The sequence below is a fragment of the Centrocercus urophasianus genome, unplaced genomic scaffold (assembly GCF_019232065.1).
Source record: "Centrocercus urophasianus isolate 14NV4802_14NV808 unplaced genomic scaffold, USGS_Curo_1.0 seq_40, whole genome shotgun sequence".
Taxonomy (NCBI): Eukaryota; Metazoa; Chordata; class Aves; order Galliformes; family Phasianidae; genus Centrocercus; species Centrocercus urophasianus.
In genome coordinates, this window is record NW_024884978.1 from 2,643,764 (window position 1) to 2,666,603 (window position 22,840).

The 22,840-nt window shown below is 41.3% G+C and overlaps 1 protein-coding gene across 4 annotated transcripts in view; it reads left to right on the top strand.

Moving 5' to 3' along the window:
* Positions 1 to 5,840: 5,840 nt before the first annotated feature.
* SMURF2 (SMAD specific E3 ubiquitin protein ligase 2) overlaps positions 5,841 to 22,840 on the top strand; it is a 56,382-nt gene continuing 39,382 nt past the window's right edge. For all 4 annotated transcript variants that reach the window (XR_006171178.1, XR_006171177.1, XR_006171179.1 and 1 more), the window contains exon 1: positions 5,841 to 5,956. Coding sequence is in view for 1 of the 4 variants with exons in the window: in XM_042833161.1 (XP_042689095.1) it covers positions 5,905 to 5,956 (52 nt within the window). In the remaining 3 variants the exon portion in view is untranslated. The remainder of the gene's footprint in view (positions 5,957 to 22,840) is intronic.

A 22,840-nucleotide genomic window follows, 5' to 3' on the forward strand; every position in this document is an offset into this window, starting at 1 on the left:
TCTTCTTAATAACACTTCATTTGTCTAAGCTGCATACCACTGGGACAAATACACACTGTGTCAAGTTGAATCAGACCATATCTGGAGACAGATGTTGTAGTACAGTAGTAAAGTAAATTCTTGATACATGTCGCTCAGAGGAGATTGTTTCTGTCTTATTCAGTGAGATCTTTTATGAACCCATTTTTATTAGCCAGATAAATCCATGGATAAGATTTTACAGTTGTTCCTTTCACAAAGCAACAGGAGAAAGTCCTGCAGAGTAGATGCACGATGGAACATACAATTCTTCAGGAACCCTCAGCATTTCAGATGGAATATTTAGCACGCAGCTCTCAAAGCACTTGACAAAGCCATTCTTCAAAGAGTCTGGTATAGAAATTATGTTATCTACAGTATTTAGTGGATATATAATTAGAAATCAATCAAGAAAAAAGGCTAATTTATTTATTTTCAGAAATAGGCCTTCGTTTTTGCCCAGGACTTTTGAAGACCTATTTTTTGTACTGAATTGACACTCCCACAGGTAAAGCAAATTGGACAAAATCTTTTAGGTCTAAGATACTTCACTATACTCAAAGACTGAACCTAGGTTCCTCCCTTTTTGTTGGGCTGTTCAAAATGCTGTGCAAAGCCAGTCATTGTGTCGTGGTGTTTGAGACACTGCACATTTAACAGCAGAGAATGGTACTGACTTGAGCTAGATGGCAGTGCTGTGGCTAGAATGTTGGTGTAAATGAGAGCAAAACCCATTTCATTTCCAGTCTTTTGTCCAAGCACCACAGCATGGTTTCTCACTTTAAATGAACAATAGACACCTCTTTCTGAAAGTGAATTTTAGGTTCTGGCTGGTGATGATGCAATATATCTAGTTATGCTGTGTCAATACCTGTCACCTCATTGAAATCTACTTTTCTTCTTACAAAGTTGCATTTGGATAGTGCTGTCCTGCAGGACCATAATAAGGAAACAACATGGCTAAAGCAGTGCATGGAATATCTGTGCATCAGTTACCAGTCTGCTTTGGATGGATGGATTTAGAAGTTATCTTAGTGACTAACCACTGGAAAATCCTGTGATATGGGAGCTCATGCATTTTTCTGTAGCCACAGCTGCAGTCATTTCCCTTCAGAGACACATCATTTCCCCAAGACACATCCTGTCTCAGAGGGCTCTGCTGTCTGCTGCTCCAAGCTTCTGTCCCCTTTTTCAGGAGCCAGCGTATGGGTGGAGATTTCCTTCCTAGTTTCTTCTCCTGAAAAGCTTCATCTCAAGCTCCAGCTTGAGAAATGGACTGAATCTTGACCTCTTGCATAAACAGTGTCTCTGCATGCCAAAAGGAGTCTTAGTGAGAAGCAGAGCCTCTGTCTAGACATGTTTCTTCATCATATAACTGTGATAGGTATGCCTTCCATTGCTGTGTTAACTATCGTTATCTCTTACTTAGCGATATCAGAGTTGAGCCAGGTATTCAATTACACTTATATAATTTTATGTAGTGTATTCAGTTCATCAGCAAGCAAAACAACAGCCTGATAATTCCTATAAGCTGCGTGGGTTAATAAGTACTTCTGTACAAAAATGAACTATCGATTACTAATTTTCCTGAAATGCAGAAGTGCTTCATCTGTGACTTCAGTAGATTTGGGTCCTTTCATTCAGGACAGCAGTAGGGAAATTAACAAAAAGCCACACAAAGGATGGAATTCCTTGCAGAAATGGAATTGTGATTGGTCCACAATGAAGTGGGGAAGCACCTTTGCTACAGTAAGAAGTAATGAATGCATTAGAGAATGATTAAAAGAAAAACCTGTGCCAAAGAGGCAGGTTAGGAGAATGGTACCTGTTGCAGGCAAATGTGTTAAGCATCTTTGAAGATGCTTGCTATTAACTGTGGAAATTGGTTTGGGACAAATGAAGCTGCCAGGGAAATCTGCTGTATGTCAGGCTAACAATCTAAGGTTCCTTCATTTGTTCACTTTCAAATGAAATTGGACCTGATGAATCTGAATAAGGTTGCCAAGGTGTATACTACTGCAACGCTTTTCTTCTTAGAACTACACCTTAGGTGGCAAAAGCATGCATGAGCATTCAGCATTAGCACTTACAATGCAAATACAACATAGAGAAAAAGGAAATGGGGGTAAAATTCCCTTCTAATTAACTCTGTCTTTAACTTGATGATCTCTAGTGGTGTCATCTCTAATTCAAATACAAGATTAGGAAATTGACTAAGGGAAGACTAGTAGGAAGAAATACAATCTAGATAATTTTAAATAGCTTTATTTTTTAAAATTATCTCAGGAAAACGCTGTTCTGACCTTTTAATTTACTCAGAAAAGCTTGACAATAGTGGCAGAACTGTTTTGCTTTCTTGATATCATCACAGAAGCTGGGGAAGAATGTGGTATAACACCAGCCAGCTCTCATTACTGCTAAAGGAATGTGGTGTGATTAAACCTCTATACGGAGAAAAATGGAATGTAATTCTTACATGTTGATTTGCTTTGAATGCATGCCACATGCTGAGGAATGAGTTTCCAGTGTATTCTTCAATTTTTAAAGATGCAGACGACCTCACCTCCAAAAAATTAACTATCCTTTTCTGAAAATCAGGAGCATTTGCTTGAAGACATTTGTTCTTATTTTCCAGTATCCAAAACCACCAAATCCTTTGAGAACTATCTGTGAATGCAAAGCCTTCTTTTCCTTCCTATTGGGAAATTCAAGTGTCAAAGCCCTTTTCTGTGAAGCCATAGAACAAAAGAAGTTTTTGTATTTCTACATATTTCTTCAAAAGTTTCACTAATATATTATCAACTGCTAAATTATTTTGTCCTTCCAGAGTCCTCTACAGATGCCTGAGCTCACTCCCTTTCTATATGACCCTGGAGACGGTGTCTCAGCTGCTAACTTCTGGCTGAAGAAGACTGGATGGGACTCCCTTCTGAGTCCAGCAGCAAGCTGTCATCCAAAAAGTGAGCTGTGGGGTGATGCAAGACACTCCCTTCCCTCCGGATCTGAGCTAGCTACCTCATCTTGAAAGGATTTGTGGCTCAATGATATCAGCTTAGAGTGAAATACAGATCACTTGTCAGCAGTTAATGATAATATTTACTTGCTTACCTCACAAGATCAACACTGTAAAGTGTGAAACCTCTGCTCACCCTTGAAAATGAACTACACAAAACTCAAAATTTACTGTAAACTGTTGGCTTTTACAACCTGAAGCAGGATCAGTGAGGTATCTGTTCCATTATTCTGTGAAAATTTTCAGAACTTGGGGGATAGCACTGGCACAAGAAACTGTTTGGATCATAACAGTAATGTGGAATCCTTTTGTTGGAAAAGTAGCACTTTCAATCATCAGATGCTGTCAGTATTTTTGGTATCCCGCATTCCCTGCAGTTCTTGGCTCTTTGCGAGACTTCCTGACCTCTGCTCATTGCAGATCTTGCACAGATCCTTCACTGAGCTGCTTGTCTTAAATTCCACTTGGCAATTCTACTCAGCAAAGGGGAGCAATGAATAAAAACTCTAATTTCCCTACAGAAAATTGTGGGATACCATGGGACAGAAGCATCTGTAGAACATCCAGGCTACAGACATTGAAATGCTTACCCAAAGCCAGAAAGGAAGAAAAGACTATTTTGCACCTGGTGCATTTGTCTATTCAAGTGCAACCTGATTGAGATCATTTGTACTCACATTACTCAAGGATGTAGTCCTGACCTAAATGGGGCAAGCATCATGCGTGCAGGATGCTAATGAGAGCTAAAGCCCCTCTTCTCTTACCCTATTAGATACATACATACTGAATAGAACTATCTTATGTGTCACTGATAGATAGATTTTGGATGTACCAGTAAAAACTCTAAAATAACACAGTTGCATTTTAAACATAAACAGACACATCTTCTGCGTGCGTGGCACTAATAAATATTGCAGCCAGTGCATTTTATACAGCGACACAAATGTGTGAGCTCTCAGCTGATGTTCCAACAGCTGCAACGTATTGCAGCATTTTCATTGGAAATTGAGCAGTCTGTTCAAAGGAAGGTTCTTTACCAACATTTGCTATCTCTGTATTTAACAGGCAACTTCGTAGGAAACAGACACAACCCTGTCTGAGGAAGAGGCTCGATTCCAGGACTCCTCCATTCCCAGGTGAAGTGTCACTGGAACAGCAGTGTCACTGCAACAGGAAGTACGGAAAATTTCCACCTGGAGGAATCTGGTGCTTGAGACATGCTTTGGAGCAATGGAGATGTGAGTCTGTGCGTACGGGAGGGGATCCTGTCATAGAATCATAGAATCAAAGAATGGCCTGGGTTGAAAAGGATGACAATGATCATTTAGTTTCAACCCCCCTGCTGTGTGCAGGGTCACCAAATCACCAGACCAGGCTGCCCAGACCTACATCCAGCCTGGCCTTGAATGCCTGCAGGGACTTCCCCTTTCTCATTTTAAAGGGGAAAACTTTGAGAATCATATCCTGTTTGTGAAGCCTTCAATAGGACAAAATCAATTTCTGCTCCTAGATTTGATATGATGAGGTCCAAGCCCCAAACTCAGCCAAGATGAGACAACTCTGGAAATGCTAGTTCAGTTCTGTGCTGTATGCAGCTTCAGAAATTAAATGCTGGGCTATGCAGAAGCTACATTACAAACTCTGTGAAGCACAGGTCATCTTTTCGTCCTGACTTTGGATCTTGGTACACAGGCTGGATCCTAATCTGTGACTACCCTTATAGTACTACTTAACAGGTTGGCTCAACAGGAAGAAGCCAGTGCAATGACATGACTGAGTTGCATGTAACATACAGAGTATTAGTAAGGTTCTTAGTAAGAATAGGTGGTTTATTAGCTCAGTCTTCTAAAGCAAACTTTACTGTGGCAACCTTAAAGCTTTCCTGGAAGCTTTTCCCGGCCTTCAGAGCCCCCTCTGGCATTGGTGCTGGGCCCTGCACAGCTCCTGCTGCAGTGCGGTGTTCCTCCCACGGGAGATGAGCAGGAGCTGGATAGACTGTGGAAGGAGTCACCTTTCCTTTCCTGCAGGATGGAGCTAAATTAGGCCTCACAATGGGAATGCAAGGCTTTTTTTTTTTTTTTTTTTTGTTCAGTTTTGAGCACGGCAATCCATTAACACAACCCGGCTGCTAATTTTTAGAAGCACAGATAAGCATCACATCAGTTCACAGTTCGTTGTTCCCACAGCCAGTCTGCCATGCCCCACAAAACACTGCCACAGACTGCAAGCACTCCTGCATGGCGTACCTGTTCCAGTTCAGGCTTTGGATTTATTCCTACACTATTTCTTCTCATTTGTACCTTTGTCCCCCCCCCCCCCCCCCCATTTCTTTGGCTTCCCTCCTTCCACTCCGCGGTAATTCCTCCCACCCACCCCCATCTTCCCAGGCTCGCTGCCACCTGATGCGGCCCCCGTTCGGCATCCCGCTCAGAGCAGCCCCGAGCTTGGGAAGGAGCGGGACTCGGGGTGGGCGCTCGGCACCGCGGCCTCCTCCTCCGGAGGGCAGAGCCGGGCTGCCCAGGGGAGGGGAGGCGGCCGTCCGCTGCCGCGCCGCTCCGTCCCCGGCTTTGTTGTGCTCGTCGCCCGGGCTGCGGGCTAGGGGGCGGGGAAGCGAAGGGAAGGGAAGGGAAAGGAAAGGAAGGCGGCCGCGTCTCCTCCTCCGCCTCCTCCCCGGCCCCGCTCATGGCGACGCTGGGCACATCCGGGCTTCTCCTCCTCCTCCGGCGGCCGCCGCTGCCCTGAGCGCCCAGCCCGACTCCATTAGCGCGTCCCCTCCCCCCGCCCCCCCCGTCTCCCCCCGTCTCCCTTCCCGGACCCAGAGGCAGGGGGAGCCCCGGGCAAGGCAGCGCCGGGCCCGAGCCGCGGCCGGGGACATGTCCAACCAAGGGGCTCGGAGGAACGGGCCCGTCAAGCTGCGGCTGACAGGTGAGGCTGAGCGCGGCGGCGGGGAGCCCCGGCCGGGCCTGCCGCTGCCTCCCGCCGCCGGGCGGGCACGGGGCGAGCCGGGGCGGAGGGGCGAGGAGCGGCCAGGAGCGGCGAGGAGCGGCGGGGCTCGGCGGGACGGGGCGCGGCGGGGAGGGGAAGCCCGCGGCCCCGGGGGAGCGAGTTCGTGGGGCGGCGGGGAGCCCCGGAGAGCCCAGCTGGAAGGAGGGAGCGAGCAAGCGAGCGGGAGCTCCTCCATGTGTATTTGAGGTTGAACCTGGGCTTGGAGGCGTCTCTCAGGCCTCAGGAGGAGAAGGGGGAAAATAGGAAAAGTGAACTCTTCCCTCTCCTCCCATCCTCTCCCCGCGGGCCGCTCGCCTGGGGAACAAAACGCCAGCAGGAGCTGCAGCACCGGGCACCTCAGCCCGCGTCCCGCCGCCCCCCAACGCTGCTTTTTTTTTTTCTTTTTTTCTTTTTGTTCCTTCGCCTTCTCAGCGTGAACTTGAAAGAAAGTGACACACGCTTTGTTTTGATCTCTTTGTTTGTTTCTTCAATTTTTTTTTTTCCAAGCCAACTTCCTTAGTGAAGGTTGTATACAGTTGGTTTGACATAGTACCTTACGTGGCCAGCTTGCTTTCAGAAGACCACTTGACCTCGAGTGTTGTTAAATAGCATAAAAAACGGCTCACCTGCATGCAGGGGATGAAAATAAGCTATTACCAAATACTTGAAGTGTGCTCTTTTTACATGTAAGAACCCAGGTAAATTGATTTGGAGAAGAAACACTGGAGCTCTCTTTAAAAAAATAAATAAATAAAAAATACAGAGAACTTAAGGGGACAGAGCTGTTCAAAACTGATGTAAGGCCCTCCCCCGGCAGGTAAATCATACCTTGTGTTCCCAAGTGTGAGTGCTGATGGTAAGCCATTGGAAAGCAATAGGTATTGCTTCAAATACTCTTATTTGCAGGATAGCGGATTTAACCAACTTGCAAAACAAATGTGTTTTAAAGAAACCTGAAGGAATTGGAATATTTACTTTAGGCACATCTGAAATATTTCCAGTTTGATGTCTAATAAATACAGATGTTTTCATACTTATTTTTGCAAGCATGCTATTTTTATAGAGAAAAACAATGTATGCTTTGCTTTGGAAATACCTTAGACTAAATTTATAATCTAGCTTTCATTGAGTTGTGTGAGTGCCTACATAGTACACTTAGAAATAAAATTTGTAAACTAAGTGTGGCTGGGACCGATGCCTGGAGCAGTGCTGCCATGTCTTTACAGCGTTTTGAAGCTTTCTCATCAGGTTATTGCTTTATTGATGCAGTATTTTAATGCATTTTTCCCTCTGCTGTGAGTGCTCAGACTTGCTTATCTTTGAAACGTTATGAATAGTCTGGAGCCTTTTGTAGAAGCATGGAAAATACTGTTCAGGCAGTTGTCTGCTTCACCTTTGGATTTTGTATTCTGTTTTGTTTTATTTTGATTAAGGATTAAGTGTGTCCTCTAATCCTGTCTTTGACAACATAAATATGTCATGGGGAGTGTAGTTGTGAGCAATAGGCAGTGGTTTTACGTGCTGAGGAGACGGAGTGGTTGTGCAATCGTTTCCCAAAAGAAGCAGGTACGTTCCTGAGGAATGTTTCTGAGTTTTTCATTACCTTGTTTTTTAGGAAGGGTGAATGCTGAGCACTGGATGTGAGCAGAGTTGCCTTTAGAGAGACATTTCCACATTTAGCATCTCTGTGCAGTTGCTGAGAACCAGTTCTGTTATTTGGAAGCTTACATGAAATATTGACCTATTTCTCAAGTTAGAAAGACTTGAGGTATTTCATGCTGTAGCGAACTGCCTGTTGTTTTTAATAAGGTCATTTGTTGTAGGGAAGTTTTATATGTTTAAGGAAAGCTGTTGCAAACGTTTTATTTTATTAATTGAGCTGACATGTTGTCAGTTCTTGCCTAGGAATAGCTTTAAGTGTACTTTGTGGTTTTGATTACCCTTTTTGATTGGAAAAGCAGTTTGAGAGCTCATGAATTCTAAAACTGTTTGGAATTAAAAGAATCTGTATATTCCAATGTTTTAAAAAGTTTATTTTCAAACTTGCAAATGCTATATAATCTTAATTTTCCTTGGCTTTATGATGCTAGCAGTCTTCTGTTCTGGCTTGAATATTTATAGGATTAATTCTGTAAACATTGTGTGATACTTATCTTTTCTATTCGTTATCTCTAAATTAGATACTATAGACTGAAAAAATGGATTCAAGAACTGGATTCAATTAGCAGTTTTTCAAGACATAAACATTAAAGGTTTAGATGGAAAACATTGTTTTGACTGACTGGATAAATGACAGGGTAATGTTTGATGTGAGGCCAAAAGCTGATCTGTAGCTGGTGCCCAACTTCTCAGTCGATCCTGAGGAGCCAAATAAAATATTTAACCTAGGCCTCATTTTGCAAAAAAAGGTTGATTCTTTGTTGGGACCTTAAGAAAGTTCTGAGAAATGTTTGGCATACCTTTACACTAAGTGTTTAACAGTTTATTTAGGTCTGGGTTCCATAACAGAGAAAAACCACAGCAGTGGCATACTTCTAGTAAGTTTTTATTTAGTTTGCAGTGCATCTGCGTTGAATGTTTCTTCAGAGGTTCTTCTGCTCGTAGTTGTAGCTGTTGGCTGTAAATATCACTCCAGTGATGTGTGTTGGTGCATTTTGCGCAGTCTTGAGCTAGAAAATTTCTAGTTAATTGTTAAAATATAGAATAAAAGGCCTTCTTTGATTGTAGCGTGGGTTACAATCAAACGTGTACAACAATGTGTAAGTTATTGCTTATGATTAAAATATAGGCCGTGTAATTTAAATTAGCTTGAGTCTAGAATTGCAGTGGTCTCCAAAATTTGTTAGCAGCTTGTAGTGACATTATCCAAGGAAGCTGTAATGAAAGGAAATTTCCTTCAACTCTGGGATTTTTATCATTGTCTTACCTAGATTAGTTCTGAGTGTTCCTGAATTCTGTTTAAAACTTAAAGTGCAGTCATCCAGTCATCCTCTTCCATTCTTACTGTTTTTTTCTGTGTTTTGATTTATTTATGGATTTGTAGATACGCTGTTCTCCCTTCCAATCCTACCCTGAGTGTTGAAGACTACATTGATCTTGTATTCTTCAAACCTTGCTTTCAGTTGCACAGTAAATATTTTGTCTCAACGTGTGAATTACCTGGAGCAGCAACATCTGACTGCTTCGACTTACAGCGATGGTTGTCTGAGTGAAGTCTGTAAGGCTGTCCTTATCAAACAGAAAGATATTTTTAAGTCACTTTGAAATCTTCAGAAGTGCATGGCTGCTAAAATAGGAGTTGAATAAAGGTTGATGCGTAGTTTAATTTATTTCTGGTCTTGTAACTAGTGTTTGTTGTCAGAATAATTAACAAGTGAAGATGCATTGACAGCCATGAAACGCAGTTGCACTGTACTGTACAAGGTGGTAATAAATATCCCACAGATAATATGGGAATGAGGTGGGCCGTGTTTGTTGGTAAGGAGTTGGAGGCAGGTCTGGCTTTTTCCTCTTACTGTAAGGCTTTCAGGTTCCCTGGCAGTTTGTTAATTAAGTTAATTAGAAAAGTAAAAGCATTGGATCTTTGTACATCTTTGTGGATCTTTGAAAATGGGCATCATCTCCTGCCTTTTTTGTTGAATTTATTGTATCTTGATGGATAAAAGTACCTACTGTATTCTGAAGTATCAAGGCCGTGGTTTTGTAGTTGACTGAAATGGTAATCAGACTTGTTTCTTCTGTCCTTGTAGTCGCTGGATTCATTTGGCCCTACCTGGTGTTGACTCCAGCAGCTATGTAGCTAGCTCTGTGATGAGTGCAAAGCTAATCTTAGCAAGAAAAAATGCTGTCTTGTGTTGAAGGGTTGTAGCATTAGAAACTGAAGAGAGGGCAGAACTGCTTGACCAGCAGCCTGTATTTAAATGGTCTTTAGTCAACAGTAAAACAATAGGGTTCCTTCAAGAAAGGTGTACTTGACTTAATGACAAGACTTACTGAAAACTAGTACTTAAGAAATTGGAATTGATAAATTACATGGTAGTGTGATTAAATGGCTCCAGTAATGACAAAGTCAATGGACATGTATGTAGTAAGATTGAATAGGGACTGACTGATTCTTGGCCCTCTGTGTTTTCGTAAGTGTTGAGTGTGTTTTTTTCTGTATAGAGAGATATAAATGCTATACATTTCTAAAGTGTGTGTGTGTGTTGTGTATATATATATCTGTGGATATTTCTATACATATAAATCAGTTGTGGATCACACAGATTACATAGGATTGTAATAAACAACAGAGCAGCCTCATCAACTTATTTTAATGGAGTCCGTTTATATGACCAAGTTTTATTCGTCTGGATATAAAATTTGTGTTCAGGGATATGCAGTGGTGTAAGTGGCAAGGAAAGCAGAGATCCAAATGGCTTTGGGGAAAGAAATCAGGGTACGAAAACCACCCAACACAAGCTTCCTATCAAAGGAGTAAAAAGACTCAATATTTGACTGTAGAATTAGGAAAACATTGTGTAAAAGATGTAGAGAATTTGTGCTTGTAGGTAATGTATGGGACATATGTAGGGGACAGACACGAAGCTTGCAGACAGTCCCAGAAAAATAAATCTGTCAGGGTTGGAAAATAAAACAGAAATCCTTGGGTAGAGAAACAGTGAGTAATTTTAGAACTGTACTTTTTGGTTGCATTTAAAGAGTTTCAGCTATAACATAATGTCTGTCTGCGTAGCTGAGTAACTCAATTAGCAGTGACAGATTCTTCTCTATTTTCTTTTTTGTTAATCACTAGAAATCTGACCAGGCCCCGGATGAAGATGTTGTGTCTTTGTGTCCTTAAGGTGAATAGGTTGATTCCTAAAAGCAGACAGCCTTCAGTGTTTTGTTCTGTTTTATCTCATGGCCTTTGAAGTGTCTCCTTGCTTTGCCGTCTTACTTAAAATGACGTCTCATCTTTGGGCTGCATCTTTCTTGCGCATGTTTGAAGAGGTGGGTGATTTCTGTGGGTGTCTTCCCTCCTGTCATCACAATAATGGGATGACCTGACTTCTGACTTGACTTAATGGCATGAATGTGTTGGTATGGCATCATTTATTACATCAAATGTAAATGCCCATGCTGTGCAGTGCCTGAGATCATTTTGGTCACTTCTGAGAGGAAAGTAAAGAGTAATGTCAGTTACATTAGATAATGCATGCAGAAGTAGCTCCTGTGTGTTTCTGCTATCAGCAGAGTGTGTTTCCTCCTTGGGAAAGAGGATCAAAATCTTGTGGGATATTTGATGATAGAATGCTCAAGAAAACAAACTGTTGGCTTTTTCTGGCTACTTAAACTTTAAATGTGCTCAATGAAAGCAAAGATAAGAATGCTTGTAACTTTAAATGAGTCGTCTTCTGTAGATAACAAAGCTCAGGACCAAATAGCCTAAGCGTTATCATGTAAGCTTAAGTGGGGAAAATGACCCAGAATGGAGAACAGACGTGAAGATCATAAAAAGGATAAACCTGGTAAAGCTGGGATTTAGAGCCATTGACTTTCTGCCGGTGAACTTGGTTTCTCTTGAATATAAATCCACAGAAAAAAATGGTTCTGTTTGGGCCTTCTGAGCCCGCATTTGGGGCGATTCAGGGTCAGTTCTATCCAAATGTTGTGCTGTGCTCTGTTCCAGCATGCTGCAGGTTCTTGGAAATTACTTTTTTCTACTTCAGACTACTTAAGAGATTTATTTTGGTTGTTGCTTAAGCAAATAAAACTAAAAGCGCTGATATCCCCCAAAGTGTGGAGAAGTTATTCGCTCATTCAAAGTTCTGAAAGTGAAAGAAAAAGCAGTATTTGAGTTTAAATGGCTGTATCCTGTTGTTAATTTTCTGGAAAGACTCTTGGCTGGTACTTATTTGACACGGCTGAGAAGGATTGTTTCCTTGCAGAAGGGAGAGTCGCTCTGGCCGTGGCTTTGGTGGTGTCACTTGCTGCTGTTCAGTATCTGCTATCCAAAATGAATCTGTTTAAGTTGTTTCAAACATGCAGAGCACGTACAGGTTGTAATTTACAGGTCACAGTAAAAATACGTTACCAGATTCTGCCATCCCTGCTCAAATTAGCGTGTGCAGTGCCATACTGCCACAAGCAGCAAGTCACAGTGCCATGGTACAAGCATCCCTCTGCTCCGTGGTGGGCTGCAGAACATGTGCAAGTTAAACCCAACCTCTTCCTCTTATTGCTGTTCTTCTTTTTAAGTGGAGGTGGAGGTGTCTAGGCCTGTGTGTGAGCAGTGACTTCAGCCAGCCAGGTGCTCACAGAGTACCAGGTTGCTGGAGGTTACCCTGCCCAGGGCAGGGAAAGCTTTCAAACCAGTGACATTCGCTCATTTTTATTCTGCCTTGGCCCAGATTTTACTATTACCAATGGAGTTAAATGTAGTCATACCTAATTGTATCTTTTTTTTTTAAATCATACCTAGCTTGATTTGGAGTTTGGCATACAGCTAAGTTAATGAATACAATTATAGATGCAGTTGTGCTCATGTTTAAGTGGAGGTGAGAATCTGCATCGGTAACAGAGACATTTCCTGAAAACTTGAGCCAATGTGGTGACTTCAGTAAGAGAAAAGATCAGACTGTGCTTCTGTCACTGCGTGTGGTGAAACTGCTGCTCTGTGCAAATCATAGGACTTGAAGAGTGTCAGTGCAGTGTACTCACTAAGTTTGCTGATTCCTTTGAGTAGCAGGTAGTGTGCAGCATGCAAGGATTTTGTCAGGAACATGTAAACGTACTAAAATGAATCATCTTTTTTTTCTTGCTGGGGAAGGAAGCTGAATCTGGGTTAGAGTACCTATGAAAGCTGCTTGTTTTACAGATAAATATGTCATAAAATGTGTGTTTAAAAGAACTAAATGTGTCCAGGTGAAATGCGTGGAATTACATTCATGCATAACTGCCTGGGATTAGAAATTTATTGTGTCAATTATGCCAAATATTTAGGTGTCCTTATGGCAAATAGTTCTTCAATTCAACTCTTAACAACGAATTTTCTTTTTTTATTGTTCTGAAGCAATTAATTTTATACTGTGTGTAAATCTTGCTTTCTAGAAAAACAGATTTTACCCATAATTTCCCCCAATGGTTTTATTAAAACAAAGTTTTATGGGTCTGAATAGGATTCTGTATGCAGGACTACACTGTTAGCAACATTGTGCCTAGCTGTAGTAATATGAAGGTATCCCTTTTTTTTGTTTAGTGGCTAAATAATTACTTCTGTCTTAATTTATAAGACGTGGCCTCAGAAATGGTGTAAAAATTCAGCTGCAGCGACTGTGGTGGCAGAAGAGGCAAAATCAGGAATCTTGGTGAACAGAACCTTTGGCTGTATATATCACACATCTTTGTAATGTTGGCCAGGTGCATATGTGTAGATTGGGGAATATTGCTGTTGACCTCCACTTAAGCTAATTAATGCTGCTGCACATGCAAAGTGCCCACGTGTTCTTCAAGAAGCAAAGGGCATCTGTAAATTCAAGATGCTGTGCAGTAACTTGGGCTTGCCTTAAAGAGCTGGATATTTGTCCAAAAGTTAAAGGCTTTAAATGTTTGTGATGGCAGTAGTGCAGGAGTGGCTATGTTATGATGTCATGTTCCATTGTAGCCCTTCTGTGAGAATCTCTCACATACCAGATCTCTGCTTAAGAACTGGGTCAAAGGATGATTTTAAATAATGTTGGTTTCTGCTTTGTTCTGCAGGAAGGTTAGAGAGGGCCTTTTAGAAAACAGTGACTTTCAGTCATTTTCAGTCATATAAGCACCATTCCTGGCTTGCCATGAAGTAGCTGTGCAATTTCCCCTCCTTCCTTCTGCAGTCTGTTCCCTCAGTTCATAACACTGTCATACTACCTGCCTTGGAAGGAGCTGCTGAGGGGAGCTTAACATTCTCATCGTCCTGTCAGAGACAGGGAAGTTTTTGGTGTCCCTTCCTTGCAGCACGTGGTTATTCTGCCTGGGGAGCTGCTATATGTTCCATTTATCCACGTCTTGCTTCTGTGGCCATGGGATAGTGAAGAAATTTCACTGGTGAGATCTGAATGTGGCACTGTGAATACGTGCCTCAGATTTCCTCATTACAATATTTATCATTTTTCCTGCAAGTTTCTTTCCTCTGGTGTATTGTCCATCCTGTAGAATAAGTCAGCTATTTCCTGTGCATCCGCATAATGCAACTTAATCTATGCAGGACGGTGCTTTGGACCCCTTCAAAAGCCTTATATTTTATAAGTAGGTTTGTTGAAATTCGGAAACACATTTGAGCAGGTTTTAACTGTGTGGCCCAAGACGGGAGGTTTCCTTGCTCTGCACCTGCATCACTGTGACAGAGCAGCAGTAAATGGAGAGTTGGCCCTGGGCAGTTGGACCTTGTGAGCATTTGTTCCCTCTGCAGTTCAGCAGTGTGGTGAGTAGGAGCGCCTGTTCCCTTGTAGCTTGAATACAGTTTGTGTGTGAGCATCTCAGATTTTTCTTTGCTGTTAGTGGATTTAGAGCTATGCTTGAGCCTGTAATACCAAGCTGAAGCTTTTACACCGGCTATAACAGCCAATGAAAACAAATGGAAGCGCTGGCTAAGTTACGCTGCCTCTTAACAGATACTTTTCATGCTCAGTGCCTAATTTGGGCAGAATTTATTTGGAGAAGAGTCTGTTAAAGTGATTTCAGGGAGATTAACATTTTATGTCACACATCTTGAATTGGTGGACCTTATCAGACAGGGGCCCGCACCAGGCAGATGTCTCTGAGTCAGCGGAGGAGTGCTGCCAGATTCAGGGACGGCGGGGACAGGAGCTGAGCACACCCAGACTGCTTGTCCTGTTAATGCTCAACTTGGGGGCGTGAAGAAGGGCATTAACCGGAGTACTGAGGGTTCAAAAGTTGGACGAGGGTGGAGAAAAAGGGCGTAAACTGGAACAAGGAACGCCTGGGACAAACAGACGGGAGGTGGAGACTGATTTTGGCAGGATGAGATGCTGGGAATATTTTGATGCCCGGACTCTTAAGGTTGCAGCAGTGAACAAGACTCAGGCTTGCAGGGGCAGCACTAATTCTCATGTTTCCAAGGTTTTTAGCAAGGTTTTGAGCTTTTAGCTGAAGCGGTTTTTAATAAAAATACTTGATTCCAAGAAATGATGCCTTGATCGCTTCTTTCAGTTAATAGGTGATAACAAATGGAATCTGTAGATTTTAATGTTTCCTTGAGTAATCTACATGCCATGTATTTGCAAAGGTTTTGGAGTTGAGAGATCTTCTTTTCATTAAAGAGTGACCTGCTCTTGCTGAATTAGTTGTGTGAAAGATTTGACCTATTTTAGTTCTTTTTCTTCATTTGATAATTAATATATTTGTATCTACTTCAGTGGTAATCATCGATGTCTTCTGATTTTGTGTTTTCTGTGAAGATATCTTTATAGAAGAGGAGAGCCTCTAGATTTACATGAGGTGTCACCACCAGGTGTGTACAGAACCAGCTTATTGCATTAATTGATTGCTGACAAATGCACTGTGCTTTGCTTGTACCCAGCGGACTGCACTGTGAGGAGCGCTGATGGTTGCTGTCCTGCTGTCTGCTAAACACATACATGCACAAATCTGCAAAAGCACTAAAACTGTGAAGAAAGAAATCAGAAATGAAATGTAGGGCAGGTGCATCTCCAACAAGAGAGAGGCACTGACTTTTAATAATTCTTGTGGAGGTGTCCTCAGAAAATGGCTATATATAGGCAAAGTGAGGAAAAATTTAAAGAATGATGTCAGATGTGTTTTTTTAGTTAATTAAAAGTAAATGAACTGGTGGAACGCGAGACTGCTTGGTTTCACTTCAAGGAAACTTACGCTTAATTATGAAGAAAAGCAGTTTAAAAAAGAAGTTTATATTTGTGCAGTGTAACTTGCTGATGATTACAGTGCTACTTTTTTCTTCCAGTGTAACTGATAAAAATCCAAACAAAATCTGCTCCTATGAAGACATTGTTCCCCAAAAGCTGCTCCTTTCCACACCTCCTTGAGATCTGGGCAATTATAAAGCTATTAAACACTTTATTTTTTCAGCTGATCCCCTTTTCCCCTGTGGAAGCCCTGACTCCTTCCTAGGGAGTTGTTTAGCAATCCCAGGGATGTTGCTGGCTTGAACTTTCCAGAGCTAGAGGTCGTTCTCAGATGCACTGCGTGCATCGTCTTTGTGCTGAAATGAACATGGTTCCATAGTGAGACTGTGAGAGGTGAGCTCTGTCTGTTGCAGACATGAACTTAAATAGCTACAGAATAGAGCACAGTTTTATTAGAACAGTGTTAACAATATTTCATGGAATTACCTTTTTCTAATCGGATTTTTTTGTTATTTGAACACCTAAATATTATTATTATTTTTCTTAAAGGTCATTGTTTCTTCATTGTATGGAGTTGTTTTTTAAACTTCTTAATTAAAATATTTACAGTATAGCTATTTTTGTTATGGTGAACCATTTATTGTTTCAGAAGTGAATGAATCATGTATTCTGGGTTATTTTTTCCTGGCAGATATTTTTCTTTAATGATTACTCAGGGCTACTTGAACTGTGCAGATGAATAATACTTGAAATACAGTATCTGATTCATCATTGCAAAGGCTACAATGAAGAACGTTGTAAAAAAAAATATATATATATATATACAGAACTTTTTCCTTCTATTTGTAGGAACAGTACCTTAAAGGAACTGGACACGTTTTGCCAGGTGAGCAGCAGGACTTCCTGCCCATCACCAGCAACTCCTTTGTTTGCCCCAAGCTAACCACAGAGGTGTACTTTTCACCTATAGGTTTGCTAAATCACTGTCAACTGCTCTGAATTGGCTTTTTCCTGCATCCACAAATCCCTTGTGCTCCACCACCTCTTATTTTAGGAACTTCCTATAACTTTTCATTGATACCGTGTGATAAAAATGTTTTTGCCTGTTGGTAATGTTTTTGCCTTCCTCCCTGTATCTATATTCCAAAAGCGATGCTACCTGTATGGGCAGCCGTTCTGGAGTTTGTGCACTTGATTTTTCATATTTCTTTTTACTATTTTAATTTTCATGTCTGAAATCTGTCGGTTCTGGTTTGCATGTTATATGGATATTTTCTTGAACAAAAACATCAGTGGATGTCCTCAGCTGGTTTACAAATAAGCAGACATAGTTTAGTTTAGTTCTGGTGGCAAACTGAGCAGAAGCCATTGGAAGGGCAGTATGGAACCTGCAGGCAGAACACGGCCATTCAGAGCCAGTCCCAAGGGAGAGCTCAGGTCCAGCACCTCAGATCACCAGGAATTCATGGAGCCAGATCCGAATGCTGGAAATGAGTAAGCAGTTCCATGGTCCTCTAAAAATGGGAAGAAAAAAAAAAAAAGAGGAATGTAAATACTTTTTTTATTTTTTTTTCCGCTTGGGTGGGGGAGAGTAGATGTGTTCTGGTGTTTTTGTTGATTATACTGAGTTGTACAATATTTGGAAGGGTAGAAGTATCAAAATAGCATCCAGCATGGGCATTAGGTGAACTCTTGAGCTTTTTAAAGTGCAGGAGGAATTCTGGGCACCTAGAAAGGAGTGACTCCACTTGTTGCATCTGCATAACTGATGTGTGTAATGCAGAACGTAAAGACAAATTCTGGTAGATTTTGTTTAGGATTAGAAGGGTCACACAAATTGTTTTTCCATCTATTTCCCACACTCCATGGAGGCAGGTTGTTGTGGTTGTTGGGCTTTTTTTCTTTGAAAACAGAACATATTTTTCTGTAGCCCCTACCCTGCCCTTTTAAGCTGCTGTCCAGACAAATATTTATAAACAGAAAGTAATGCAGTTTTCTTCTGCATGCACAAAGCCCTTGGGAAAATGAAATGTTTTAGTGTGTGAGGCATTTAATACTTTGTTCTGCTCAGATTTATCTTTCGAAGAGATGTGGAAGTCTGCCTTAAAACTTGAATACATTCCCCGTGAGCTTATATTACCTTCATTTAAACTAGTCAGACTTCTGCTGCTGAGACTCACGAATTCACAGCCAGAATGACCAGAACAGCAAATACTACTTAAAAAAAGTAGTGGTTACTGGGTAAACTGGTTTGAGCTCAGTTGCTGTGGATAAATTGATTTTGCTGTTGCTTTAAATCTACGTGTTGGTATTTTGGCAGAGTAAGAAAAACAAGGATATTAGAAAGTAATTTACTGCAGTGGGATTAGTAAAGAGTTCTGTTTCTGTGATTGGGGCAGAACAGGATGGTTTAGATGTGTCTGATAAACAGGACGAGGTCTAGTCTGACAGCTGGCAACAATAGTTTTTGCTCAAAGTCAGGTGTACTAAATTAGCAAATCTATTACAAGGATACAGGAGAAATCTCACAGAAGACAGCCTTGTAGGCAGAAGTGTTGCCAAATGGGAAATGATTCATCGTCTCTGAATGGGATGAGCACTGAGCAGAAGCAGTTTAAACCTCAGACTGCTTTGGCTCATAAACCACCAAATATGTGATTAACACTTTATCTTCTCCAATCCTGTGTTTTTTATTGTCTCCTGAGCAGCAATCTATATTTAGGATCAAACCACCAGGCTCACTGTTAGTTCTAATTTCTGCTTTGCAAGTTGCAGCTTACATGGGATTTTTAACAAAATCATGAGCTGTTTTCATGCATTTTAGATGTACTCCATTCTTATGACCCTTCAGCAATATTTCTTCCTAGCGAGGACTGTTACACATCTGGAATGCAAGTATGACGTGAGGGATGCTGGCAGAGCTTGGTAAAACAGAGTAGTGGATTTTTGCTGTTAATATTCAGTGAAAATAAATGATTAGCTGGAGATGTAGTTTAACGTAGTGTGCCAGTTCCAGGGCAGCCATTGCAATTTAATTTTTAATAGTTGAAAATCTTGTATCTACATAATACTGACAATGCCATTACTATTGTATAATACGTGAAGAATAGGCCAGGTGTGTCAGATGTTCAGAACAGGAAATAGTGTTTGGTTGTATCATCTGTAAGATCTGTAGATGACAGAGAAACTAAAGGAATTGCGTCATTTGAAGGTGTTTGTTATTAAATAACTGGGATGTAAGAAGACAGTTGTGAGAGGGAAAACGGTTTTGCTTGGTAAGTTACTGTATTGTTTAGAAAATATTTATATATTTCTCAGGCCTGAGACAGCACTCTGTTAGCTCTTGAGATATCCAAGGAACAACGTGCCCAGGAAACGAATGTGAGAATTCCTCTGGAAAACTGGCCTTCTCAGCCTTGGCTCCTCCCTTATAAGAAATGGTACAAATCTTCTGCCATATGGTCCTTACTAAATATACTTATATATATATATATTTGGCAGGATAGGGGTGGACTGGGTTACCTGAGATCTTTAACAAGGTGTGTGAGTGTGACCTTGCTTTTCCACGTGTACTTTCTATGAGCTGTTGATGTTTATAGTGTTAGATTTCTGTAGGTAGAGATGCAAGTAATCAGAGACATAAGCTTGACAACCACGTAAAGGCATAGAGATTCCACAGATCTTTCTGCTGACCCTATTCTTTTGTGTAGGCCCTTAATAAATACGTAGGACAAGATTAGGCTTCACTGAACTGCCAAGCTGAAGAGAGAGGCAGTTCCCAGAGCTGAAGGCACTTCACTGCAAACACTTATTTCCTAGAGAAGTACATAGAGAACTTGCACATAAATGTTTCAACTACATTAAAGGAGGAGGCAGGATTCCTACTTTATCAGGGAGACAGATCACAATCCATGTCTAAAGTTGTGGATGCTGCTGGTACTGAAGGAAGATGTATGTAAAGAATACATCAGTCATCAGTATTCCCCCAATATAATATGGTTTCAGTACATCAGGTTGTAGTAGAACAAAATTATGCTTTGAAATTTGGGAAATACCCAGGTTTGTCCTTCGTTAGTGTTCTTTTTCACCAGTGATAGTGTTGAGATCACGATCTTCGTGAACTTTCTACATTGTTTTATTTTTCAAGGAATCATTTAAAAATTCTTTCAAATATTTCAAGTTTCTGAAATGCCAGGACGTTTTTTTGTCCCCTGAAGAAAGTTGTTGCCTTAGCTGCTGTCATGTTTAGGACTTATTTCTTACAAAGCAGCTGGCAATGCTTTTATTGGTACCGACTCAGTCAGTACAGCATTTTGCTGGAGAGCAGCCTGAAGTTACTGTGAGTATGAAGGCAAATAATGTGCGTGTTTTGGGACTGGTTTTGTTTTGTTTTTTACTTCTGCCTCTTCCCAGACAAGCCCCAGCAGCAGCGTCCCACCAGGACCATGTTTGTAGCAGCAGAATTTTGAGACTTCCTGTTTAAATCAAGTGTGTGGCTGTCCTGACAGACAGAGCGGTCCTGAAGTCTGAAAAGCTTCTGGTGCCTGCAGCTCCTGCTAGCCAGGACCGGGGTTAGCTGCAGGTGCCTCTTGTCTGAAGGCCTTTTGAAAATTCAGGGCATTTTTGTCTGGTTTGTAATTAGATCATGAATTTCTTTTGTTGTTGCCTCCATTATAGCTCATTCAGAGGGTGGAGAGTTTCACTGCAGTGAGACAAATCCGAGCGCTCTGCTGCTTATTAGCGAGGTTCTTTCCCCCCAGCACATTAACATAGGTACATGGAATAGATCAGAACAGAGCTATGATTTGTTACCTCTATTAGCTTTCTTCCCCACTCCTGTTCTTATCAAAGGAGGCTGAGAAATCTGTGGCTAAATTTCCATGTTAAATTTATTTACTCATCCTCAGAGGAAGAATCCCATGTTTGCTAAATATTTGGGGGCATGCGACCTGATAATTTGGGACTAATTACTGCAGTCTACCCTGGGCCTTGCTTAAAAACTAACTGCTGGGATTTGTAACAAGTTTTTAAGGACTGAGGTAAGAATTCAGCATAATGATTCTGAACAGATTGAGGTAAAATATCCCCTTTTTCTGAGATCTTAAATACTGTTTTATTTCTGGATTTCTAGGATAATAGAATTAATGCTCATAAAATGCTCGTACTTCTCTCACATCTGAATATAATAACCACATCTGCAGGTTTCAGACTACTTAATCTTGGTGACTTTGTTGTGCTGTTTTGGTTTGGTTTTTTTTTTGAGGAATTATGTTTTTGATACTGCAGGAAGGTGAATTACATTTGATTGCAATTGAAAAGATCATGCAGTAAAGCTGACAGGCACATTGGTTTGTAAGGAGTTTGTTTCCCACCCTGTGTTTATTGGTGGACAATTTTATGCAGTCTACAAATGTGAGAAACAGAAGGGATGACTTTTGAAACACATCATTGACTACTGACAGCTTTTTTTTTTTTTTCCCCCCAAATATTTAACACTTTCTGATTTCAAGATGTAGACTTTTGTGCCCAATAATGAACCAGCATGGTATTTAGTGCTTGTAAGTGGTCTATTTAGGATACAATAGTGCTGTTTCAGATTGTGCAAAATGGGCGAGATGTGAGCATTAGGTCATTTTTTGTAGTAGGGTGGAGAAGTTAAGTGGAATTCCTAGTGTATGAAAGTTATGTGTTAGAAACATCCTGGCTGGTCTGAGAGGCTCCATGCACACTAAACCAGGAAATGCAAATATTCGCAATAGCCTTTGTTTTCTTAAAGTTTCCCACGTGTTTCTTCTGCTTGGGGCTGTGATTGAACCCCTATCTTCCACATCCCCCCTGTGGGGATGGTGTAGTACTATTCCATGCAGATTGATTTGCCTATTTGGTATTTAGCTTTAAAAAAAATTTGTATATCTTCAGCTTTCGCCTCTACATATTCCGCTCTGCTGGTTTAAACCTCTGTGTCAGACTTGCAAGCCTTCTGCTGACACAGACAGTGCTGGGGGAGGACTGCCACCTTCACAGCAAAAGTGGCAGCATCATTTCTTTCCTTCCCTCCTGACGGGCGTATCAAATAAACTGGACACATGAATAGGCTTAATGACGTGCGTGGCAGCCGGCCCATCGCTGAATGAAGCTAGGAAATGTGAATGCATTACTTGCTCCAACCAAGAATGCGATGGTGTCGGGTTTTTTGTGTTTTGTTTTACTTTTGGCTTAGAGTGGAATAGGGGAGGAGAAGTGGAAAAGGAAGCCTTTTGTTTACAGTAAAACAATACTGTGAAGTAGACATCGTGATGTTAAAACAGGAGTCTAAACATGGCAAATCTCGGCAGGCTCCATGTGGCCGCAGCCATGGCAGGCACAGGCTGCCCAGCCCTCGTCCTGCTGCTGCTCCTCCTATGGGAATTTACAGCAGCGTTTTGTTATTGCACGAGGTGAATGATTTGTTGTCCTGTTTCTATTCTGTCATACAATACATATTTATTATCGCTTCTTCCACGATAAATACGTGGTGTTTGTCATCTCATCTTTAATCTCCATGAGTTGCGTTCAAGGAAAATGTGGGTCAGGAATTCTAAAATGAGTTAAATGCAGCCTTCTGCTGCAGGCAACATTTCATACAGTGAATCTGCAGCAAAGAAAAGTTACTGTTGGTTTCTGTCACATTTTGCACTAAATTGTATTATTTAGGACTTTTTTTCACATCTCAGCAATCCATACTGGCATTTGGTGTTTGAATGTAGATTATGGTGCTTCTGTTTGTTTAGTCCCAAAGGTATCATTGCAGTTTGTTGAGGCAGAATTCAGAGTGACAGTGCTCATAAGCAGGTGCCTGTGATCCTTTGAAATGGGTTTCATTTTACATGCAGTGTATCAAGGGTTTAGCGTCTGGCTTATGTTGAATTTGAACTTACAGGAATGCGTTTATGGGATAATTTAGAATTTTAACAATTAT